The following is a 22,583-nucleotide window of genomic DNA, read 5'->3' as shown; positions in this document are numbered from 1 at the left end:
AAGGGGTTTGTTATATATAACAGTGTCACTCAATTCTTTGAATTCTTTCTGAGCTGTGTTAACAATCACATTTATCATTAAAAACTGCGTTTATATATATATCTAACAATTCAATCCTCCTTTAGTTTTGTTGAAAGCAAATTATTGGAAACCATTTAAATTATAAAGAGATGTTACCTAGGTTCGGACCCTTCTCCATTTCAAACTCAAGACACAGATATAGTATTTAGGGCTAGATTAGCATTTGCCTTGGGACCCTCGGTGGGGAAAGGATGGAATGGGAACTAATAAAAAGTGAGAGCCACACTGGTCGGGCTGCTGCCTGCTGAAGACCAACCCTAGAATTCAGAGCATTTCTACAATGGCCAGGATAGCGCAGGAAAGCCTGACTGAAGCTGGCCTGGCCCTGAGTACATCGGCGTGTCCAACGGTGTGTTCGCCTTGGGGCGCTGGGAGAACAACATTCCGGCGTAACGGGGGCGTTGGCATGACGGGGAATTACGGTGGTTCCCGTTTGGCGCAGGCCAGGCAGCCAGGCCGCGGAGCTCAGTGCCGCGGAATGCAGCAGGCTCTCCGGTAAGGCAGAATTTTCTTTTTCACTCGACAGAGTGGAGAAGCCGTTGGAAATAGTAGCTGCAGTGGGGAAGTCAGAGCAGGTCACACAACAGCTTTCACGCTCAGAGGCTTGACCTAGAACTTGGAGGCCTGCGAACCAGCGCGCCAGATTCTATGCACCCACGCCCCCATTCACCATCACTGCCCTCTTATCTCTCTGACTGACATCTTTGTCAGCCAATGACCTTTGGGGCTGTGAAAGCGCCTGCCCCCTGGAGTTGGGCGGGGCGAGTAATTGGAATGACAAACATTTCCACCAATAGCAAGGAGGTTTCAGAAGCCCAGGGTACAACAGCCAATGAGAAGAAGGAACCGTTCGAAAGGACGTGTCAGGCAGCCAACGGCCGGCGCCTTTACTAGGGTCGCGTAGCTTCCGTTCCGAGTGGGCGGGGCGGTTTCTCAAGCGGAAGGTGGTTGTCGTCCGGGCCGAAGCAGGTTTGAAACTGGGGGTTGGGCCCGGTCCTTGTTGTCTGTCGCTGCGGGCCCTCTTCCGGGCTAGGCCGTCCCTGCCCGCCCCCGCCCCGCCTCCCTTCGGACCCCTGGGTTCCAGGCCAGGCTCCCTGACTGATTCGCGCCCCCGCCCTCCGCAGCCCGCTGCCGTCCCGATCCGCACTGCGGCCCCGCCGCCGCCACCATGTCCCTGCACGGCAAACGGAAGGAGATCTACAAGTATGAAGCGCCCTGGACCGTCTACGCCATGAACTGGAGCGTGCGGCCCGACAAGCGCTTTCGCCTGGCGCTGGGCAGCTTCGTGGAGGAGTACAACAACAAGGTGGGCCGGGCAGGGGCTCGGAACCCGGCTGGCGGGGAGCGGGCCCCGGGGGCGCCCTTTCCGGGCCGGAGCCCAGACCCCAGGATTCTCCCGCGGACTTGCCCTAGCGCCACGGAGCGGTTCCTCTGTGTTTGGCCTTGTGCAGACAGTTTTCGCTCTCGTTATCGTATTTAATCCTTGCAGCATTCCTGGGTAGTCAGGAGTGTAGTTACCCTTATTTTACTGATGGGAAAACTGAGGCACCGTGTTGTGACTTGTCCGAGTCACACAGCTATTTCGTGACGGAAACAGGTCTCAAACCCAGGTTTACACCCCAAAGCTATGCCATTTATCACTCCTATCCCCTCCGCTCCTGCCGCATTGCTTCAATTAGGGGGCGGAAGAAGGATGAGGGAATGATGGCTGTAAAATGCTGGCGCCTCGGTGGTCGCTCCTGGCCACGCTAGATCTCTATTAGGACTGTTTACTGCGCAGGCTTCCCAGCCCCCTACACCCACCCCCAGGTACTCTTCCTGGATTCCCCCAGCCTTTTGCCGGGATTGCCATTGCTATTGCTGCCTCATATTCGTCCTCTTCAAAGTGACCTCTTTTTGGAAATCTTGGCCAATGGCTGTAATCCGCCATTGTTTTCCGAACAGAGAAGGATGATACTTGCCGTATTTTTTTCTTGGCATCTTTCGTGCTAATACAGATATGTAATCTTGAGTAGTAAGTCTTTCTGGACATCCACAATTTGAGAATCCTTCATAGAAGCACGGGTAGTAGGAGGAAGCTTTAAGCTGGAAGTGCAGCATAAATTTATTTCTGAAAGTTGTTGAATAAGTTAGTGGGAAGAATTTTCTTTCCTTTACTCCTTAATCTCTTTCATTTATTGTATTAGAGTAAACGTGATTGATAGTGATCAGAGCAACGGAGAGCCATGCCTAGCGGTGTTGAAAGCCTGTACACCTGCTTAACACCATGAACACCGTGACTTAGGAAGAATAAAGTGTGTGGATGGTGACAGGCATGGTGCAGGGAAGAAAGCCAGGTGCTCTAGGGTTGGGTCCTGTCTGGCCCACTGACCAGCTGGGGGGCACTGCACAGGTCAGTTTTATTATTTCTGACCCACAGTTTGTTGTAGGAAAGTTCTTTTTTACACATAAAGGTCCTGTAAAAAACATTTGAACATTGTAATTTTGTTTACAGTTTTTCAGGAGCACATCTGTTTCTCTAGAGTTAGGTCTTAACTATTTTGGAATCCCCTTTGAGAAAATGATGAAAACGATGGACTTTCATTACCCAGACGTCACACATAGACACAATTTACAAACAAATCTCGGGGAGTATGCACTGATCTTGGAGTCCACCCATTGCCCACAGAAAGCAGAGAGTCCTGACAAGACATAGCTTTATTTTCTTTTCTCTGGTGCCTCTTTCTTCTTTATGGCCCATAGTGGATGGCAGAGCTGGGAATGGAATTAAAGGCCCTGATGTGTAAACTGAACTAGTAAAATTGAGAACATTAGAACTGTTGTTTAAGGATACATGTTTAAAAGGGGAAAAAAAGTAAAATATATCTTTCAAAGGGCTTAAATCTTTTCACACAGATAGATTTTTTTTTCCTTGCAAGTTCTTCCAGGGTCGATTTGGGTAAGCAGTAGTAGTCGCATTTATAAGAGAGGAGAAACTGAGCCACAGTTAGGCTGCTGGTGGAATCAGTGGAGTCACTGGTGTCAAACCTCTGTTGCAGGGACTCTACCCCAAAGTTTGCCCTTTCATTTAGTAACCATATGGAGCTCCTTCTTTGTGCCAGGCACACAGGCGGTGTGGTCTGATGATCCCAGTAGTAATAGATTAAGCAGTTACCTCTGTCTTAGTTCACTTGCATGATGTAGGCAGTGCTGTGTCTTGCCTACTGTTTTTGTGCCCCCACCTATCTAGGTCAGAGTTCTTAACGTGTGTGTGTGCGTGTGTGTGTGTGTGTGTGTGTGTGTGTGTGTGTGTGTCATGGACACCTTTGGCAGTTTGAAGCCAGTAGATCTCTGTTCATAATTCTGTTTTCAAATGCGTAAAATACATAGGATTACAAAGGAAACCAATCATATTGAGCTATAGTTATTAAAGACATTTTTTAAAAAGTGGTAATCTGTACTTTTAAATTAACTCATTAAATTACATCATCCATTATAATCATTAATCTTGAAGTAGGGATGAGGGTAAACAGCATTTCAAGATGTTCACTGTGATGTGATATGAAAAAAATCAGTGATTTTTATTGGTAACAAATCACAGATCCTGATGCCGTGGTGAGTAGCTGCCTCCATTTGTAATGGAAGGAAATGATAAATTTTAGCTAGAGTTTGTGAAAATGTAAATGTGATTTTCCAACTCAAGTTCATGGACCTCAAGGTAAGAAACCCTGCTGTAGAGGATCTGTGCCTAGGGGCTGGCGGGCAGTAAATCTCACTTTAACACAGTGATTATCAGGCTCAGTTTCTGAGAAACCTGGACATGGAGGTGCCAGACTTCATATTTTAGAGGAATTTTAAAATTATTGGTTGAAATTCTCAGACCTTTGGTTCCTGTTTGCTGTCAATAGTAATTGCCAGTAGAGGACAAAATAAATTGACACAGCAAATTAACATTGATGAAAAAGCCTAGAAACGGTCATCTTTTTTTACTGTGAGACATTAAGAAAACATGATTATAATTTAAGAAAAATTTTGTGTTCATGTCATCACGTTTTCCTGTAGTAAAATTATTTGTAGTTCGGTGGAATTAAATCTCTTAGCATTTCAAGAACAACTTGACTTCCAGGTGTTCCATCATCTGAATAAATTCGGGAGTTGTAGTGGAGTAAACTAGATTCTATCAACTACACCTGGAATAAAGAGTCCTACTATTGGTAATTGTGTTTGATGTTCTTTTTTTGTGGTCTCTGCTGGGGGATAGAGCAGCACTGGTGTTGGAGAATGGTTTTCTAAATTTTAGCTTCTGTCTAAGAATCCTTTGAGGGACGTATACATTCTCAGGCTTCACTAGTTAACAGACAGCCAGGTGATTCAGACACAGGTGGTCCAGGTGGCGCTCTAAGACCATTACCCTGGAGTTACCTTGGCATCTCCTGACCAGAGACAGGAATCCTTCTTTTTACGTCTGCATGTGCCTAAACATTGATTCCATCCCATGAAAAAAGCTCAATTACCAGATAGCCTCTTTGAGGTAGTCTGGGTTGAGATCTCAGCCCTGCCACTTCCCAGTTTTGTGTGGCCTTAGGCAAGTTAAACTCTGTGCCTCAGTTTCCTCATCTGTAAAATGGGAGTAATAAGAAAGATTAAATGAGTTAATAATGTAATGGAGTTAGGAACTCTGCCTGGCACATAGTAAGCAATTTAGAAATGTTAGCTATTATTACTTAAACATCATCACTACTCTCTGTAATTGAAATAAAATCAAGGAGAATTATATGGGTGTTAGGTAAATTTGACTTTTGTATTTTCCAGAGAAAAATCAGGACCTTAGGTCAGAAAGTTACCTCAAAAGGTCATTATGTTCATTCCTTTGCCTTTTAAAGACCCAGGGGAAAAAAATTCTCTTGGTTCCTTTCAACCAAACCCATTTTGTGGTGTAGAAGCTTCTTGTTGTTGGACTCCAAGTACTGTAATATGCTAGTTTAAGCCCATTTTCTCTTGTTCTACCTGGCTTAGACACAGTAACTCTGATATAAGAACTCTGGTATTTCTCCTGAGTTTTGACAATATCTGTCATCTTTAGACAAGTGGTATTTCCCTTGTTTTGTGGGGAAAGATGGGTAGCAGTTCCTGGGCTTCTATTCTTAGCTGCATGTTTCAGGGTTGGTTTTGAATAGAATTGACAGCGTGATTGGGATTTATTTTGCCCTAATATTTAACTAGCTGACCATTTGTGCTTTAAGATTTGGCATCTAGAAGACATTTTTTGAGGTTCTGAGGAGAGAAACCATAGGTATACCTGATGCTTTTTGAAGAATACTGGTAGTGAATCTGAGTAAGACTACCTTGTACTTGAAATGCACATGGGATGAATGCTTGCCTTGTCAGCCTGTGTTGATTCCTATGAGATCTTTAATGCAGAATTACTTTATCTATTTGGCACATAATGATTTTGACCCTGGCATATAAGTTTTCATTTCTCAGTATTTCTGTCAGCCTTTCAGGATTCTCATTCATTTGTTCATTAATTCAACAAATATTTATTTGTTGTGTTTTAGGCACAGCGATAATACTTGGTAACCTTCTGTATCCTTTCTTAGCAGATTTGAGATTGGTAGCAATAAAGAGAAAGTGTTTTAGTACACATAAGTGTTTTTGATAGATATTTAAAATTTTGCAGTGCTCCATCAGTCCTTGCCAAGACTGTCAGCAGGGGAATTTAAAGTATAAAACTCTTCTGGTTTTAACTTCCTCCTTTCTTTTTTCTAGACAGTGAGGGGACTAATTCCTCCATGAGACCACTGAATAAAACTTCTGCTGCTATATTGTTTTTTGCCCTAAGCCTGGTTCACACAGACTTGCTGGAGATGCTGTGATTTGAACAAGGAGTGAGTCTGTGTTCTGTAGGAGGTCGTCTGGCCTGCCTGGGGCTGTGATGCCAGAGCTGACTGATTAGCCTCTGAGCCAGGAGCCGAAGGGGTGCGGTGCCAGAGTGCATCTCAAAGTTTGACAAGGCAGGACCTCTCTGCAGATGCTGATCAACAATAATCAGTCAGGAACAGGCTTGAAAGGAGGACAAATGGAAAAGACCAAGAAAAGCTGGTTTATTCTGTCAGAATTTTGCCTTAGCTGATTTTGGTTATATTAACAATTGTGGGGAAATGTTCCACTGTCAAGAGTGGTATTACTGGTTTAGATAACTTGGGGTTTTTTTTTTTATTAGTTACATATATGTACACACATATTCACATGCATTCACCTTCATGTTCTGGTACTAGCACTGCACGTAGTTAAAGAGGGATACACAGTTCCCTCCTTCAAGGAGCATAGTAACAAGATAAACACAGCAGCTTTTAAATTTTTAAAAAATGTAAGGTATGAGTAATGCGAATAGTAATTTATGTTGTTCATGAAAGTAATTGAAAGTGAAGCTGTGGTCATGCCTCCAAGGAATAAGTATTTTATGTTTTATATCTGCTCCTTAGGAGATATCTGACATAGTAATATCCACAGTTTAAAAATAAGTCAAAATGATCTTGTTTCACAGTCTTTTCTTTTTAGGGGGCATTTGTTTCATATGTTGGGGTAAAGCATTGTGAAGCAATAGTTGCAGAAAGGCAGTGGAGGTGGGAGATAGAAGAAGTTTAGCAGGAGGACAGGGAAGACTATGGAGGAGAGAAAAGGCAGAGGGGTAACCTAAGTGTTGACAAGATGATTGAAGTCATACTTTTTCCTTACGCTCCCACAATAAGTGAGGAAGGACGGCAGTATAATGAAGATCAAATGGGTATAGGAAGATGCTGAGAAAGGATGTCTGTGGCTGCAGGTTCAAACTCAGAAGAGCACAGTTCTCCAGGATAGGATTTTGATGGGCAAAATCAACAGTCCTTTGTTTGGGACAGTGAGAAGAGGGTGCGCAGCTGGCAGCAGGAGCTTCTCTAGACCCCACTCGACACCTTGGATGAGAGGGAAGCTAAGTTGTACAAGGAGACACAGAGACATGCCATCATCTCTAGAAGCACTAGATGAGGCAGGTTGGAAGAGATTGAATTGTGAGCAGCTTGACAGCTCCTCATCTCTGTTGGCTGAGAAGATGCAGAAGCCTCATGTGTTTATGCTAACTTGGAACATGGCCCTGACCTCTCTCCCATGGGAACTTCCTTCAGATCATCTAGAAAGAACTTGCCTCATTCAGGAACCAGCATAGTAGCAATAGAGAGATACTATAAGAAAGGAGGGGGGGAAAATGGGAAACAAATGGAAGGTAAAGTATCTACACTAGAAAAATGTTTTCACCTTAGTTGAAAATTAATGGCCAGTCCTGCCACCATGAATTCAAAGAACTTAAGAAAATAAAGAACTCCAGGCAGAGATACAGGAGATCAGGTAAAATAAGGCATAGAGACAAGAGAACATGGGACCACCAGCAGGTACAGCCCAGCAAAAGAGTGGAAGAGAAAACAAAAATTATCACAGACCTAAAAGCCACATTAGAAAGAGAATTAAAATGAATACAGACTGCTGAAAACAGTGAAAGATAGGGAAGACAGATTGAGAAAATGAAGTGGAAATGAACAATGAGAAAGACTATAATAGATGCAGAAAATAAAGAATGTCTAACTTAGGTATAATTGGTGTCTCTGAAGAAGACCAAAGAAATGAAACACAAAAACTCAAATATGTCGTTAAAGAAGACTTTATAGAATACAGGTTTGAAGTAATGCGTTCAAACTGTATCTCAAGAGAAATGGACACAAAACAATTGGCACTGAAAACTTCCCTAGGAACGTGTCTACATTTTAAGGGTGAAGAAAGAACCTTTGGACATCCAGGCGAAATGATCACATCCTCTTGACGAGGGGAAGGAGAAGTCAGGCTAGTCACAGTTGATGATAGAAGGCGTGGAGCAATGTCTACAAATCTGCAACCGTTACAGATTGTGCTACCATGAATACCCGAAAATATACTCGACTATATAAGATTTATATGGGGAATAGAATGCACGTTTTAAAAAGATAATTTATAAAAATTGACCATGTATTAAGAAAAACAATTTTTCTTAGGGGAAATCAGCTGATTGGGAAAAATAATACATATCATAACTTATGGGAAGATGAGGAAGCTGAGGCCCAGATGTGCTAAGTAACTCCCCAAAGTGACACAGAAGGTAAATGTGAGGCCAGAACTGGAATACTATTTGTCTCCAGAGTCTTAAAAGTAAATGTATACTGATGTCCAAAAAAATAAAAGGGAAAAAATGTTTTGAAAACAGGGGAACGCTTGCCTACCAGATCAGAGTAAACATACTGGAATCGGTATAGTTACAGCCAATACCACATATAGTTGGTGCAATCACACAGAATGTTCCAAAGCAGATCTAAGAATGTATAGAAATGTAGTTAGTGATAAGATAGAACTTTAACTCACTGGGGAAAAAAATAAATTGTATGGCAGAAAAATTGAGAGCCCCCTAATTCATGTCATATGTGACAATCAATTCCAGATCAAATAAAGAACAGTCCCACAAACATAGTAAAAGAAAATTGACTATGAAATTTGTACTGGGGCAGTGGAGGGTGCGCAGAGAAGGTGATCTTTAAGCCAGTCGTTAAATCCAGAGTCAACTAAGGAAAAGATTGACAGGCTATAGTGCAGTTGACCCTTGAACAGTACAGGTTTAAACTGCACAGGTCCACTTATAAGTGGATATTCTTCAATTAAGTACTACCCAGGGTCCATGGTTGGTTGAATCCAAAGATGCAGAGAACTCAGATACTAAATTATACGTGCAGTAAAGCCCCACCTTGTGCAAGGGTCTGCTGTACATACAAATAAAACATTTCTATGTGAAAAGCTATCCTGTGGACAAAAAAGACAGATGATAGGACAAGGAAAAATATTTTCAAAACGTGACAGCCAGTAGGAGCTAATTTACTTAGTGTGACAGAAAAATGAACAAAGAGTTTAAGTAGCCAGTTTTTAGAAGAGAAAATGCAAGTGATCAATAAACAGGAAAGATACTCAACCTCAGGTAGTTAAGGGAAATGAGAGTTGACCCTGTGATGTTACTTTTCCCTTCCAAATTTATAAAAATTAAGTTACTGCTTCTAGTGTTGCTGATAGTATGGGGAAGTGATAACCTTTGTGATCCTGGGCAAGATACTTAACATCTCTTTTACTCCATCTCTTAGGAGGGTGGGAAGAATAATAGTACCTACCTCATGGAGATGTTGAGAGGATTAAATGAGGTATTGCATGTAAAGCAGTAAGTGTAATGCTTATACTTGGTCCATTATAAGCACTCATATTAAAAATTATTATTCAGAAGTAAAAATAATAAACAAATATGCTCACCTTCAGTAGTAAAATGCCGTTTTTCATCTCTCAGATTAACAAAAATGTTAAAGATTATTTTCAGTGTTTTCAGAGGTATGGGGAAATTGGCACTCATATACTATTAATGAAAGTGTAAATGGAAGCAGCCTTTTCAAAGGCTGCTGGACGGAATCTGTGACTTTTTTTTTTTTTTTTAGCTTAAAACAACACACATTTATTATCTCATAGTTCCTGTGGTATTAACATCTAAAATGTGATGCAGCAGTTACACTTCTAGCAATCTGACCGATAAAAGCCTTTACACATATACGTACAGAGTATTGTTTATAATAGCAAAACAATGGGCTATAACCACAGTAACTATGAATAGTTAAATTATGGTGTGCTTACCACAGTCTGCTGTGGAAGAATGAGGTAGAGCCATTCGTATGGACGTGAGATCTTCCAAGATGTTGTTAAAAGCAAGTTACAGAATACATTTTATGGTCCAAACCTGTCTGGGTTTTTTTTTTTGTTGTTTTGTTTGGAAAAACCATTTGGAAAGTAGTTCATATCAAACTGGTTTGAGAGTCACTAAGTAGAATTGAGGGTGAAGTTAATGGGAGACTTTACCACTTCATTCTGTATTATGTGAACATTCAAGAGAACTTACATGCTCTTTCATTAAATTTTTAACATCTGCGTATATGAACAACAGTGAAAGCAAAGTATTGTTCCTTTCAGTACTTGGTTGGCAATTTGGAGCAGAAGAGCTAAAGGGAGTTAGGCCAAGGATGAAACACGAGCCTGTGCAAACACATGAATTCTTTGGGAAGATCAGGAAAGATCCCAGCCATTTCCTGGCTTCTTCCCTAGGTTAGGTACTGTTGTGCAGAGGTTGTCAAACCTTGCTGAATCAGATCACCAGGGAGGGTCTTAAGAATATAGACTCCTGGGCCCCACTTGACACTTGTTGAATCAGAATCTTGGGCTAGCGGTGGGGAGCCCAGGAATGTGTAAAGCACTCTTGGTAAATCTGGTTGCCAGATTTGAAAACCATTGCTGTTGGCAGTACAAGCAGGAGTGAGATACAGGCCCTGTTTTTAAGGCATTTACTAAGAGAGATAGCATAAGACAGTCATGCAAGTGCTTTCATGAGGCAGTGTGGGATTAGTCACCAAATGGATGGAATAGATAAGTACTGAGAGACCACTGTGCTAGGAAGACTGCAGATGGTTTATGAAGGAGGTGAGGTGTAAGAATATTAAAAGCTCATACACTGAGCAAGGCATCATACTGAACAGTTCACAAACAAAAGGTGTTGCATACAGCTCTGTGAGGTGTAGGTACTGTGAATATCCTCACTTTACAGATTGGAAACAGGTTTAGCAAAGTTAAGTAACATGTCCAAGGTCCTACAACTAGCAAGTGGTAAGTAAGGAGGCCTGGGAGGCTGATGCCACTGTTCTTTATTAATACTGGGCAGGATTTGGATCGACGGAAGGAGGTATGAGGATTTATAAGTGAGGGCAGCGTAAGGAGAGGGGTGGGCAGCACTACCTAGATGAATGCAAGTGGAAGATAAGGTAGGCTAGGGCGAGCCTTGAATGCCTGCTTAAGCGCATCCTAAGTGGCACGTGCTATTTTGAGGTTTGCAGAGAAGCCTCCAATGGCTGGAAAGCAACTTTTAGCAGTAGCAGCATTTTCCCCTTCTAGTTTAGCCTTAACCTGCATGGATAGAAAGAGGGATTTTGTGCTTGCTGCCACATCCCCAGCACTTAGAACAGGGCTTGGCACCTAATAGCCACTCGGTAAATATTTGAATAAATAGATGAGCGCAATATCTGGCTCAGAATCTATATGAGAGGTTTATGCTTTATTCTGCCCAGTGAGCCACAAAATTTACCTTCTCATCTATTTTCTCCTCCCTCCCCCACCAAGCCTGATGCCAATTTTCCCTGTTCCATCTAGAATCTTCCTTTACGTTTTGTTTTCTGCCAAGGTCAGAATGTCAACTTTTTAATTCCATAAGAACTGTTCATTCTGTCAGAATCCCTCTTGTGGCCATCTCAGGTTATCCCTTGCCATTCGCACTACCGGTCACCACAGGCCCTTAACCTTTCCCGCCTGTTCCCGTGTGGGTCTCCGGGCTGAGCTCCCCGCCTCCAGCCTCTTCCTGGATCCAGTCAGTCCTGCCCGGCATTTCCAGGCCCCATACTCATGCCTCCAGGGCCTCATAGTCCTACCGCTGCCTCTCAGACGCCTTCACGGGGGAAAGCCCACCCCTGTCCTCAGTTTGCTGTCAGGGCTCTCGAGCCTGCCCTAGGCACGTTTCCCCAGCCTCCTCTGCGGGGCTCTCTCAGATGGTTCCTCTTGCTGCCCGCCAAGTGGGTCATCTAGTTAGTAACTCTGCCCCACCTGCTGGGGATGCCTTCCGTTTCTGTGCCTCCTAAGAACCTTTCCATACACCTTTTTAAATTTTATCTGTTTATTTATTTTTATTTGGCTGCGCCAGGTCTTAGTTGCAGCATGCAGGATCTTCGTTGCCGTGTGCGGGATCTTTCAGTTGTGGCATGCAGGCTCTTAGTTGCGGCATGTGGGATCTAGTTCCCTGACCAGGGATCGAACCCAGGCCCCCTGCATTGGGAGCGCGGCATCTTAACCACTGGACCACCAGGGAAGTCCCTCCATACACCTTTGAAGACTGCTCAGATCCCAGCTCCTTTTCCTCACTCGCCTACTTTGAATTATTGCTCTTTCCTCTAAGCTGTTTGTTTATATCTGTGTTATAAATAAGCAACTAATCGTGTATTACCTTGTGACATCACTTTTATTGCTGTCTTAGGGCAGTGTTGTGTTTTAGGGCAGTGGGTTTTTTTCTCCTTTTATGTTTTCATACATTATCTCCCTCAGTCTGTAGGTGCTCCATAAAAATGAATATTTAGGTTTAGTCACATGGAGTTTTAAGTCAGATATGGATGGAAAGATCTATAAATATACGTAGAAGAATTCTTAGGAATCTACAAAAAAGCTACTAAAACTAATAACAAAGTTACAGGATCCAAGATTAATAGGCAAAAATCGTGTTTTTATATAGTAGCAATAAACAATTGGAAATAGAATTTTAAAAACCATTCCACTTATAATAGCATAAAAATACTTAGGAATAAAGTTAGTAAAAGAAAAGGAGGACTTGTACCTTGGAAACGTCAAGATACTGCTGAGAGAAATTAAAGGAAACCTAAATAAGTGGAGAAATAGGTTCTGTTTGTGAGTTAGAAGACCCAATACCGTTAAGACAGTAGTTCTTCCAGACTGATTTATAGATTCAACACAATCCCAATCAGAATCTCAACAGGTTTTTTGTAGAATTTGACAAGCTGGTTCTAAAATTTACACAGAAAAGCAAACATATAGAGTAGGTTTCAAAACCATCTTGAAAAAGAACTGCAGAGTTGGAGAACTGACACTGTCTGATTTCAGGACTTCACTAGGAAGCTGCTGTAGCAGCAGGTGTGGTCCTGATCAATGGACAGGCATATGCATCAATGGGACAGAATGGAGTCCAGAAATAGATGCACAAATACATGGTCAATTGATTCTCAACAAGGAGAAAGGAAGAAGAAAACATAGGAGAAAATATTTGTGGGCTGGAGTTGGGCAAAAATTTCTTAGCTAGGACACAACAAGCATGAGCTGTTAAAGAAAAGAAATAGTAAACTGACCTCAAAATTTTAGGTTTCTGTTCTTCAATAAACACTGAAAGAAAATGACAGAACAACCATAGACTGTGAGAAGATACTTGCAAAACACATAACCAGGGACTTGTATCCAGACCATGTAAAGAACTCCCCAAACTCAATAAATAAAACAACCCGGTAAAAAATGAAGTGAAACTGTTCTATAAGATACTGTAACGGTGGATACATGTCATTATACATTTGTCAAAACCTATAGGTTGTACAACACAAAGAGTGAACTTTAATGTATTAGAGAACTCTCTCTACTTTCTGCCCAGTTTTTCTGTGACTCTAACAAAGTTTTTTTTTTAAATTAATTAATTTTATTTATTTTTGGCTGTTTGGTCTTCGTTGCTGTGTGCGAGCTTTCTCTAGTTGCGGGGAGCAGGGGCTACTCTTCGTTGTGGTGTGCGGGCTTCTCGTTGTGGTGGCTTCTCTTGTTGCGGAGCACGGGCTTTAGGCGCGTGGGCTTCAGTAGTTGCAGCACGCGGGCTCTAGAGCGCAGGCTCAATAGTTGTGGTGCACCGGCTTAGTTGCTCTGCAGCATGTGGAATCTTCCCGGACCAGGGATCGAACCCGTGTCCCCTGCATTGGCAGGTGGATTCCCAACCACTGCGCCACCAGGGAAGCCCCTACGATTGCCTTTTTTAGGTGAGACATTCCTTTGTTGGATGTCACTAAGTGTCCACAGCGCTTCTAGTCGTGGGGTCACTAAAACCACGGCTGCACGTTGTCAAGTGCCTCGGCTTGTGGGGGAAGGTAACCAGCTGGGCAGATAACGCAGCTCTAGGGTGTTGGACCAAGAGGGCAGGAGTTGGAGTCAGAAAACCTGTATTCAGATTTTGTCTCTGCCTCTGACTAGCTCTGCAGTCTTCAGTGTAACTCAGCCCCTCCGAGGCTGGGTTTCCTCGTCTGAGCAGCGGGCCCGTTGGACTAGATGCCCTCTCTCCCTCAGTTCTCGCCTCTGCAGTGAAGGGTAGTACAGTGTCAGGACGGCTGTCACTGACAGGGGTCTGGTGTATTTGGTGCTGCTCCCGAGAAGCAGATGTTTACGTGGCTGGATTCTGCTGTGTTACAGGTCCAGCTTGTTGGTTTAGACGAAGAGAGTTCGGAATTTATTTGCCGGAACACCTTCGACCATCCGTACCCCACCACAAAGCTCATGTGGATCCCTGACACAAAAGGCGTCTATCCAGACCTGCTGGCGACGAGCGGCGACTATCTCCGCGTGTGGAGGGTAAGCGGGTGCTTGACGGGCCCCCTCAGAGTCAGCTGCTCGTAGCAGCGTGGACTCTCGGAGAACAGGCCGGGGCTGGAGGCCAGATCACTGCAGCCGGGAGAACAAGTGGGAGCGGGTCTGGACCGAGCTTGTTTGACTCAGCAGATTTCCTAGTGAGTCCAGCCAAGATTCCTTCAAGTCCTGCTGCCGGCTGCAGTCGGCCTGGAAGCTCAAGGCTCAGTGACCGTGATGTAAGCACGAGGGCCTGCCTTCTGCAGGGGTGGGGACACCGGCGGCCTCTTATTCTATTTACAGCCAGGATATTTTTGAGTAAATGAAACAAAATCCTGGCCGCTGCTTCTAGTGCAGCGTGGGAGTGGATCCTGGAGCCTCCCCTCCCCTCTGCCGAGCCGTCACCATGGCCTCTCCTGGAGCTGGAGGTGTGGCGTCCAGCCAGGCAGGGTACAGATGCTCCAGTTTGGGCAGAGTGAGAAGACCCCTCGTCTAGAAGGATTTGGGGGTGAAAGTTTGGGGAACAAAGCAGGGCAGAGGAGAAAGCTTGGAAAGAGGTAGCATTCAAGTAGTTCCCCTGGTTTTTATTACTCTATGATAAAAATGTCCCCCATTAAGACATTTAAATGTCTTAAATTTACTAAGATATTGAATAAAAGAGGCTTTACAGATTTTTTGTGAAGATAAGACTGGCTGAGTTTTTAAAAGTTATTGTTCCTTCAGGTTGGTGAAACAGAGACCAGGCTGGAATGTTTGCTCAACAATAACAAGAACTCGGATTTCTGTGCTCCTCTGACCTCCTTTGACTGGAACGAGGTGGACCCTTATCTTTTAGGTAAGGGAGTGAGAGAGGGTGTATTCCGGTGTGAAGAAGCAAAGATACGTTTTCTCAGATACAACACTGGGCCAGTTTTTAACCAGGGCCCTGAGGTCCGTGCAACATCCTGAAATGGGGCCGAGTGGGGAAGAGGCTAAATATGGAATGTGGTTATTAATTCCTCCCATGGAGTTGAGCTTCCCATGTGTGCATGTCTTGTCTCTCCAGGCAGAGTCCAAGGCCCTGGGGTGAGGATGGAGTACGTGACTCTTTTGGGCTCTCCCTCCCTGTACTCAAGAAGTGTTTGCAGTGCGTTGTCTCCTGGGCTGAACAGATGAATAGGCACAAGGAGAGAAGCTGGCGTGGGAACTTCACCCCCGTCAGCCGCTGACTTGCACTGGTTGTTTCCAGGTACCTCCAGCATTGACACGACGTGTACCATATGGGGGCTGGAGACCGGGCAGGTGTTGGGGCGAGTGAATCTTGTGTCCGGCCATGTGAAGACCCAGCTGATTGCCCATGACAAAGAGGTACTGATGCTGGTGCGCAGCTGCTTTCTGTGCCTTCAGTGTGAAGTCAGGCTGTTCTCTCCTTGTTTTGCAAATGACGTGGAAAATCATAATGCTGACGTCGTCTTGTCTAAATTGAAAATAGTAATGTGTCAGAACAGTGGAAAACAGCACTGTTATAAATGAGTGTATTTTTTTTTTGGCTGGTGTAAACATTCTGTAGTCTGTTGTTTTTCTTTTTGTGCCAGAGATTGCTGGGTTTTAATAATGAGATCTCTTATAGACAAACTTGGACTTGATGTGATTAAAAAATAATCTTAGAGTAACACTTATCTTGAAATATATTTACTTTTTTGGGAGCAGGGAGGCAAGAAGAGGGACAATTTCCTGGCAGACAAAACGAAATCATTAATTTTTCTCTAAACTTGTTTTATGAAATTCTAGTATGTTCACTTAATGCTTATACTTTTAATACTATTTGGAATTGAATGTGGTTTATTTTGATGGTGATGTTTCTCCTGTGTTTATTGGAAGAGCCAAAGGAAGCTATCTGTAATTGTGTTAACAAAGCGTTCTTCTGAGTGACTTTGTAAAATGGTCATAAATCTTTAACTGCCAGAGCTGCTGCATGCTGGTCCTCTACCAGAAAAATTACAGGACGTTTCCTGTGGGTAGTGTTTTCTTTTCTGTTGTACCCTGCACAGTGAGGATTGTTAATATCTGTACCGATAAAAAGGATGCCTTGACATTAGGTGAGAAACTTGAGGTTGTCCACAGAATGGAAAGTTGGTGACCAGATTATCATTCTTAGTGAGAGGTTGTTCTTTGGCTTTCTGTGCTCCCAACGGTAAGATCTGTTACAAATCTGCTGGACTTGGCTGCCATAAGCCAAGGGGCGAAGGAAGAGTTTGTCCTGCCGAGAAGATCAGTATAAGGCAGTTCTGGGAGCCCTCTTGGCATCAAGTGGAACAGGTTGCTGCATTTTGGTTCTGTGACAGCTTAGCCTGCTGTTCTCTGTCAGGGTCCAACCCAGAAACCTAGAGCTACTTTAAATATTTAAACTGAGGGGATTTAATGAGGAGATTGCTTACACAGACGATGGTGAAGCTGAGAAGCCACACCGGAGCTGCAGTGAGGTAATGTAGACAATGGGAGCAGCGATCTCAACAGCAAACGGGCCCTGGACCAGCACCCCGGCCTCGAAGAAATGAATCTCAGGGTGGTTGTTCTGAGAGAAACATGACGCCTCCTGGCACCTTAGATTTTTCTCAGCCCACCTCTCTCTGTTGAAGTAAAGACTTGCCAGGAGGTTCTCGTTGCTACTGGCGGATTGGTGCAGAGGAGGGTAGCATATATCTGGGAGTTGTTTCCCTCCCTTGGCTTATGATGAAATACACTGGTGGAGCACAGAAGAAGAAGCAGTCAGAGCTGAGCTTTACACACTCGGCCATATTGCCTGTGGGAACCTTATTGCTCAGTGGTCCTGCCGTGGTGTCCCTGTCCCTGCGAGTTACTGGGAGCCAACCTTGGGTGCACATATGGATAAACACACCCCAGGCCTAAGGTAGCTGGTCGGTGTTGGACAGAGCCTTGATCTGTCAGGCCTCCTGTGATGACCAGCCCAGTTCCCCGTTGAACCACTCCTAATTCCTACTACAGAAAGAGAAGTGTAATTTCTTCATAGTCAGCCAGAGGAAAAGGAAGTTATGAGCTTGAATAGAAACGGATGCTTGTTTGTCAGTGTCGCTTAGCAGATAGAACCTCCAGAAGGCTGGAGTCACGGTACTGAGTGAGGGATTCCACTCATGTCTCCCCAGAAGTCAGCTGTTATTGTCCTTGGCCCCAGAAGATGGGTTTTGTTTGGCATTTTGTTTTCCTTTTTCAGATTCTCTCTCTCCGCTTGTCTGGCTCTGGCTTTGTCTATCTCTCTTTGTCCCTTTCTTTCTCTGAAGCTCTCTGTTGCTCTGTGCCTCTGTTTTCTCATAGACGTTAGCAGAGTGCAATGTTTGCAGCAAGTAATAAGTGCAGAAAACAATGATTCAAAACCTAAATTGATTCACTCATGAACACAAATCAACTAGGAGAAGAGATAGCGTGTCCTAAGACAAGAGAGCGGTATTAAGCCTCTTCGTAAGTATAGGAACACCTGAGCCTCCCGAGATTCAAAACTGCTGTTACCTCTTTCTCGCAAATGAGTCTCAGGTCCAGGTTTCTCAGCAGAACCGTGGCTGCTTCCACCTAGCAAATCGATGATCTTGGCCTTAATGTGCTCATGGATTTGCCTCTGATCACACACAAATGAAAGCCACGAAGGCCCAGGAAATAAATGTCTCCATCTTGTAACAGGGTGGCAGGAGACAGCCACTGGCTCTGGCTTCACTGAGCGTGTCCAAGCCTACAGAATACTTGCTCAGAGCTACTTGTGCTCTGTCGGTCAGCAGGGTATGTGCTCTTTGTTTTATCACGGGAGGTGGAGGAAGAGTCCTTGGAAAGCAGGAAGTGAGAAGAAGCCCGCCAGTTTCCAGAGCAGAATGACCTTCACTCTTTGGAAAGTCACTGATATTAGCACTCTCAGGTCCCAGTCCTCACAGGCGCTGTTTGGCTTTGTTTACGTCCTTCTGGGTCATGAGCAAGGGTTTAGATGAACTAGGGATAGCAGATTTCCCTGTTACAGGAAAGGGCGGTGACGGACCTGAATCCGACTGACCCTTCTTATTCACCAACAGGTCTATGATATTGCATTTAGCCGGGCCGGGGGTGGCAGGGACATGTTTGCCTCTGTGGGTGCTGATGGCTCGGTGCGGATGTTTGACCTCCGTCATCTAGAACACAGCACCATCATTTACGAAGACCCACAGCATCACCCACTGCTTCGCCTCTGCTGGAACAAGCAGGACCCCAACTACCTAGCCACCATGGCCATGGACGGAATGGAGGTGAGAGCCCCGCTTGAGGCTAACATAGGCCCTGCCACTCAGCTCCGGCTCCGCTTACTTACTGTATCTAGAAGAGTGGTTCTCAACTGGTCGCCATTGTCTCCTCAGAGGATTTTTGGAACTATCTGGAGACATTTTTGGTTGTCCCACCTTCGGGGGTGGGAGGGGAAGGGGCGGTGCTCCTGGTGTCTGGTGGGCGGAGGTCAGGGTTGCTGCTGCACGGCCTGTGGCGCACAGGACCGCTCCGCGCAGCGCAGAGTTACCGACCCGAAGTGTCAGGAGTGCTGAAACTGAGAGAACCTGATCTAGGACAAGGACCGTGTGTTAAGAACTTTTACTACTTGGAGAGTTGGAGTCGGAGCCAAGAAAAGCAGTATCTAAAGAGTAAACCAAATCATACGTGCTTATGGTGCCGAGTAAAGACACAGGCAGATTTCCCCTCTGTAGTCTGGACAGATTCTGCCAGCCTTAGTGAACAGACGTGGAAGTGGCAACTCTGTAGCCTGTTATTTGATAAAAGCAGTAAATTGTGGGTGGAGATGATGCAGTGATTAATTTTATTTTGATGAAACCAGTACCTTGGGCTGCTTACCTTTCAAACTTTTGCTTCGGGGGTTGGGGGAGAGGGCTTCCATGCTGCCCAGCTGAGCACGCACAGAATCCTTAGCACAGGCACCTAATAGGACTTGGTGGATTATTCAAATTCATGTTACTTACTCCGTCTTCTCCCCTGCAGCCTAAAGGCCCTGAGCTGCTTATGACACAGACTAGAAACTAGCTGTGCCTTTTTTTTCTTTTTCCTCAATCCTGTAGCTACTTTGGGGACCGAGACCCTCTGTCTCTAAGAGTCTTTAAATCTACAAATGAACAAGTCAAACAATTTTTTTTTCTCTCTTGTGTAGTGCCTTGTTTTTTCTGTCACACCCTGAAGTTTCTGGGCCTCTTTCTTGTTATTTCTGCAGGTAGTGATTCTGGACGTTCGAGTTCCCTGCACGCCTGTCGCCAGGTTAAACAACCACCGAGCATGTGTCAATGGCATTGCTTGGGCCCCACATTCATCCTGCCACATCTGTACTGCAGGTAATTACTGGCAGGGGGCGATGGGGAGGGAGCGGTAAGGAGATCTTCCTCTTGTCTCCTTAGAATTGTAATCCTTACTGTATTCCAAGGATAGTTTGAGAGGTTTACACAGAGTAACTCCATTGAGAGCCTCCCTATGCTTGTGAAATGGAAGCAGTCCAGATTTCCAGATGCTATTGTACCCTCAGTGATGTCAGAGCATCTGTATAGTACTTACATCGTGTACCCGTTACAGGCTTGTGCCAACTACTGTGCGCCTCTGAAATCTAGGTCGGCACAGAGCACTCGTCCAGGAACTTGAAGGAGGGGGCAGTCTCTCTTGGATGTAACTGACTCTTTGGGCCTGTCGCCTGGGAGATGCCAAAAGCACGTGCCCCCTGCACTGAGCTCTGGGTGCATGGAAGGGCCTGCACAGCCTGCCCGGGTCAGTGGTGTGTGATGTGTAGTTCCCATTTCTCCATTTGCCAGACCCAAAAGAGTACCCCTTAAAAATACGCTGGCCGTTGGTGTGCTTGTATTCTAGAAACAATACCTGCTATTAAAAATTCAACAACAACAACAAAAAAAAAATTCAACAATACAGAGATGTAAAAAAAAACAGAAGGTGAACGTCGTCTTCTCTCCTTCCTTTCCCGTTTCCACTTCAGCCCCACTTTGTATAGGTGACACCTCTCACAACGGTCGGTGTGTCTCCTTCCAGACCTTTTTAGGTGGATCCATGCGTACACATCCCTCCCATGTGAATACCTGTCCCTTTATTTTACAGACAGGATCCCACTCTAGCCCCATAATGTTCTGCTCCTTATCTTTTTCAGAGCCTTGGGTTTCCTTCTAACATACTTTTCCCCTCCTCACAAATCAGTAGCATCCTCCTTTCCTTGTTCATTATGGAGCCAGAGGAGCAATGTAGTTTGGTGGTTTTCTGCCATTTTAGCATGAATGCGAAAGGCATGAAGCTCTTCCTGTTTGGGGCCCTCTGCTCGTGCCTGTCGGTCTCATCGTGGAGCAGTTGAGGCCCAACGCCGTCCCGCGTGCCTCATGTTGTGGCCTGACTTCTTCACTGTTGCCCGCTTTTTCCCAGGAGTGTGGCTAGGGAAGGGCAGGAGGAGAAAAAAGAAAGAAAGGAGAACAGTATCAGCCCACCCAGCAGAAGCCCACCTTCGGCTCCCAGTGGCTGCCTTTGCAGACCTGCTGCTGCCCTGGGTGCCGCACCCGCCCTGTGTCCTTACAGTGGCAGGAGCTGGTGCTGAAGAGTGTGCTCAGTTGAGCGTCGAGGAAAAGGCACTTAGTGCTTTAGAGGTGCCGAGTGTTTAAAACAACTTCCCAGATCTCTTGATGCGGATAGTCCTGGGAAGGGCATCTCTCACCCGTGCCCAGGTTATGCGGCCTCTGAGGGTCTGGTTTATTCAGGAGAGAGACAGGCTTTCACGTCGGGATGGGTGATGGGACTAGGGGACACTGTGGTGTGGAAGGTCATTGCCCTTCTTTCCCTCTCTTAAATTAAGGACTTATTATTTTGATCGTAAAAGTAACATGACCACCACGTTGCACATCACTTAGGAACTAGAGAAAAGTAAACATAACTCATAACCTTGCGGTCCTAATGGTACCACTGGTCTCATTTTGATATGTTTCTTTCCAGTCACTTTTCATGTGCTTATCTGTCTTTTTAAGGTGCTTTCCTTCTTTCTGGTATTTCCCAGGGCCCTTTTCTTGGCACATGTCCCCACAGCACTTTATCTCATTATCTGTATAACACCTCATTGATGTATAAATGTCCATAAGATGGAGGGAAAAGAATCCCATTAAATAATTGAATCGTCAGAGAGGGATCTTTAATCACTCAAGTACTTTAAGTGGCTGAAAATGACATGTTTGGGGATCGTTTTTATCCCATCCCTTCTTCCTTTCCTGATGCCTGCCCCAGATGAGATGAGGTGCCCATCCAAGTCCCTTCCGCCATCCTAGCTCTGCTGTGGTGAATGGGTGAGAGGCAGCGGCCTTGCTTTGCGTCCGGGCTCTGCCGCTCACTGCTGCATAGCTCTGTGGTTTGGGGCATGTGCCTTAACATTTCCTCATTTATAAAATGGGGGCTTGCAGTAAAACCTCCCTCACTGGGGTTTTGGTGAGTGAATGCTTTGTAAACTGTGATCCCCGCTCAGATGCAGGGGTCATGATCCTCACTGCCTGAGTTGTGACCTTGCCTGCTGGCTCTCTGTGTCCCTAGCGGATGACCATCAGGCTCTCATCTGGGACATCCAGCAAATGCCCCGGGCCATCGAGGACCCTATCCTGGCCTACACAGCCGAGGGAGAGATCAACAACGTGCAGTGGGCGTCGACTCAGCCCGACTGGATTGCCATCTGCTACAACAACTGCCTGGAGATACTCAGAGTGTAGTGTTGGTGGCGCCGTGCCCACGAGGCAGGGGCTTGTGTGTTTCCCGCCTCTGTCCCACCCCCAAAGTAAGAAGAAACATGTTTCCGGTGGCCAGCACGTCTTTCATTGCTTTGCACCCACTGTTCCCAGAAGCTGCTCTAGGAGTTCCCGGCCAGTCACCCCACCGCTCTCTGGGCCGGACTCAGTGCTGTGTGGCGCCTCCTCAGACCAGGGCTGAGTTTTAAGATTTTCTCTCTCCTCCTCATCTCCGTTGGTTCCTCAATTAAAAATTTCTGTATCTTTGTTTGTCAGCCGTTGTGTTAATGAGCATTGTGGGCACCGGCTCTGTTTGTATTCATCTGTCCCAGACGTCTCTGTCTGCTGCTGCCCGGGGCAGCTATCTGTCCGTGTCCATGTGAGCACTTAGGTGGGAACAAACGCCAGTTCAAAGTTGTCTTTCTCTCTGTTATCAGTGTCTTTAACAAACTTCAACTTTGTATATTTTTTATCTATCAG

General features: G+C 45.1%; 1 protein-coding gene across 1 annotated transcript; it reads left to right on the top strand.

The window, feature by feature from the left end:
* Positions 1–1,022: 1,022 nt before the first annotated feature.
* Positions 1,023–22,378, top strand: DCAF7 (DDB1 and CUL4 associated factor 7). Its single transcript, XM_068529825.1, has 8 exons — positions 1,023–1,050; positions 1,206–1,387; positions 14,194–14,352; positions 15,070–15,181; positions 15,575–15,693; positions 18,399–18,608; positions 19,571–19,688; positions 21,916–22,378. The coding sequence occupies exons 2-8, from the start codon at positions 1,250–1,252 to the stop codon at positions 22,086–22,088; spliced, it is 1,029 nt and encodes a 342-aa protein (XP_068385926.1). The 5' UTR covers positions 1,023–1,050; positions 1,206–1,249; the 3' UTR covers positions 22,089–22,378.
* The last annotated feature ends 205 nt before the right edge of the window (positions 22,379–22,583 follow it).

Source organism: Eschrichtius robustus, chromosome 20 (genome assembly GCF_028021215.1).
Source record: "Eschrichtius robustus isolate mEscRob2 chromosome 20, mEscRob2.pri, whole genome shotgun sequence".
NCBI classification, from domain to species: Eukaryota; Metazoa; Chordata; class Mammalia; order Artiodactyla; family Eschrichtiidae; genus Eschrichtius; species Eschrichtius robustus.
Note: the sequence above shows the minus strand (reverse complement) of the source record. Positions and strands in the feature narration are given on the sequence as shown.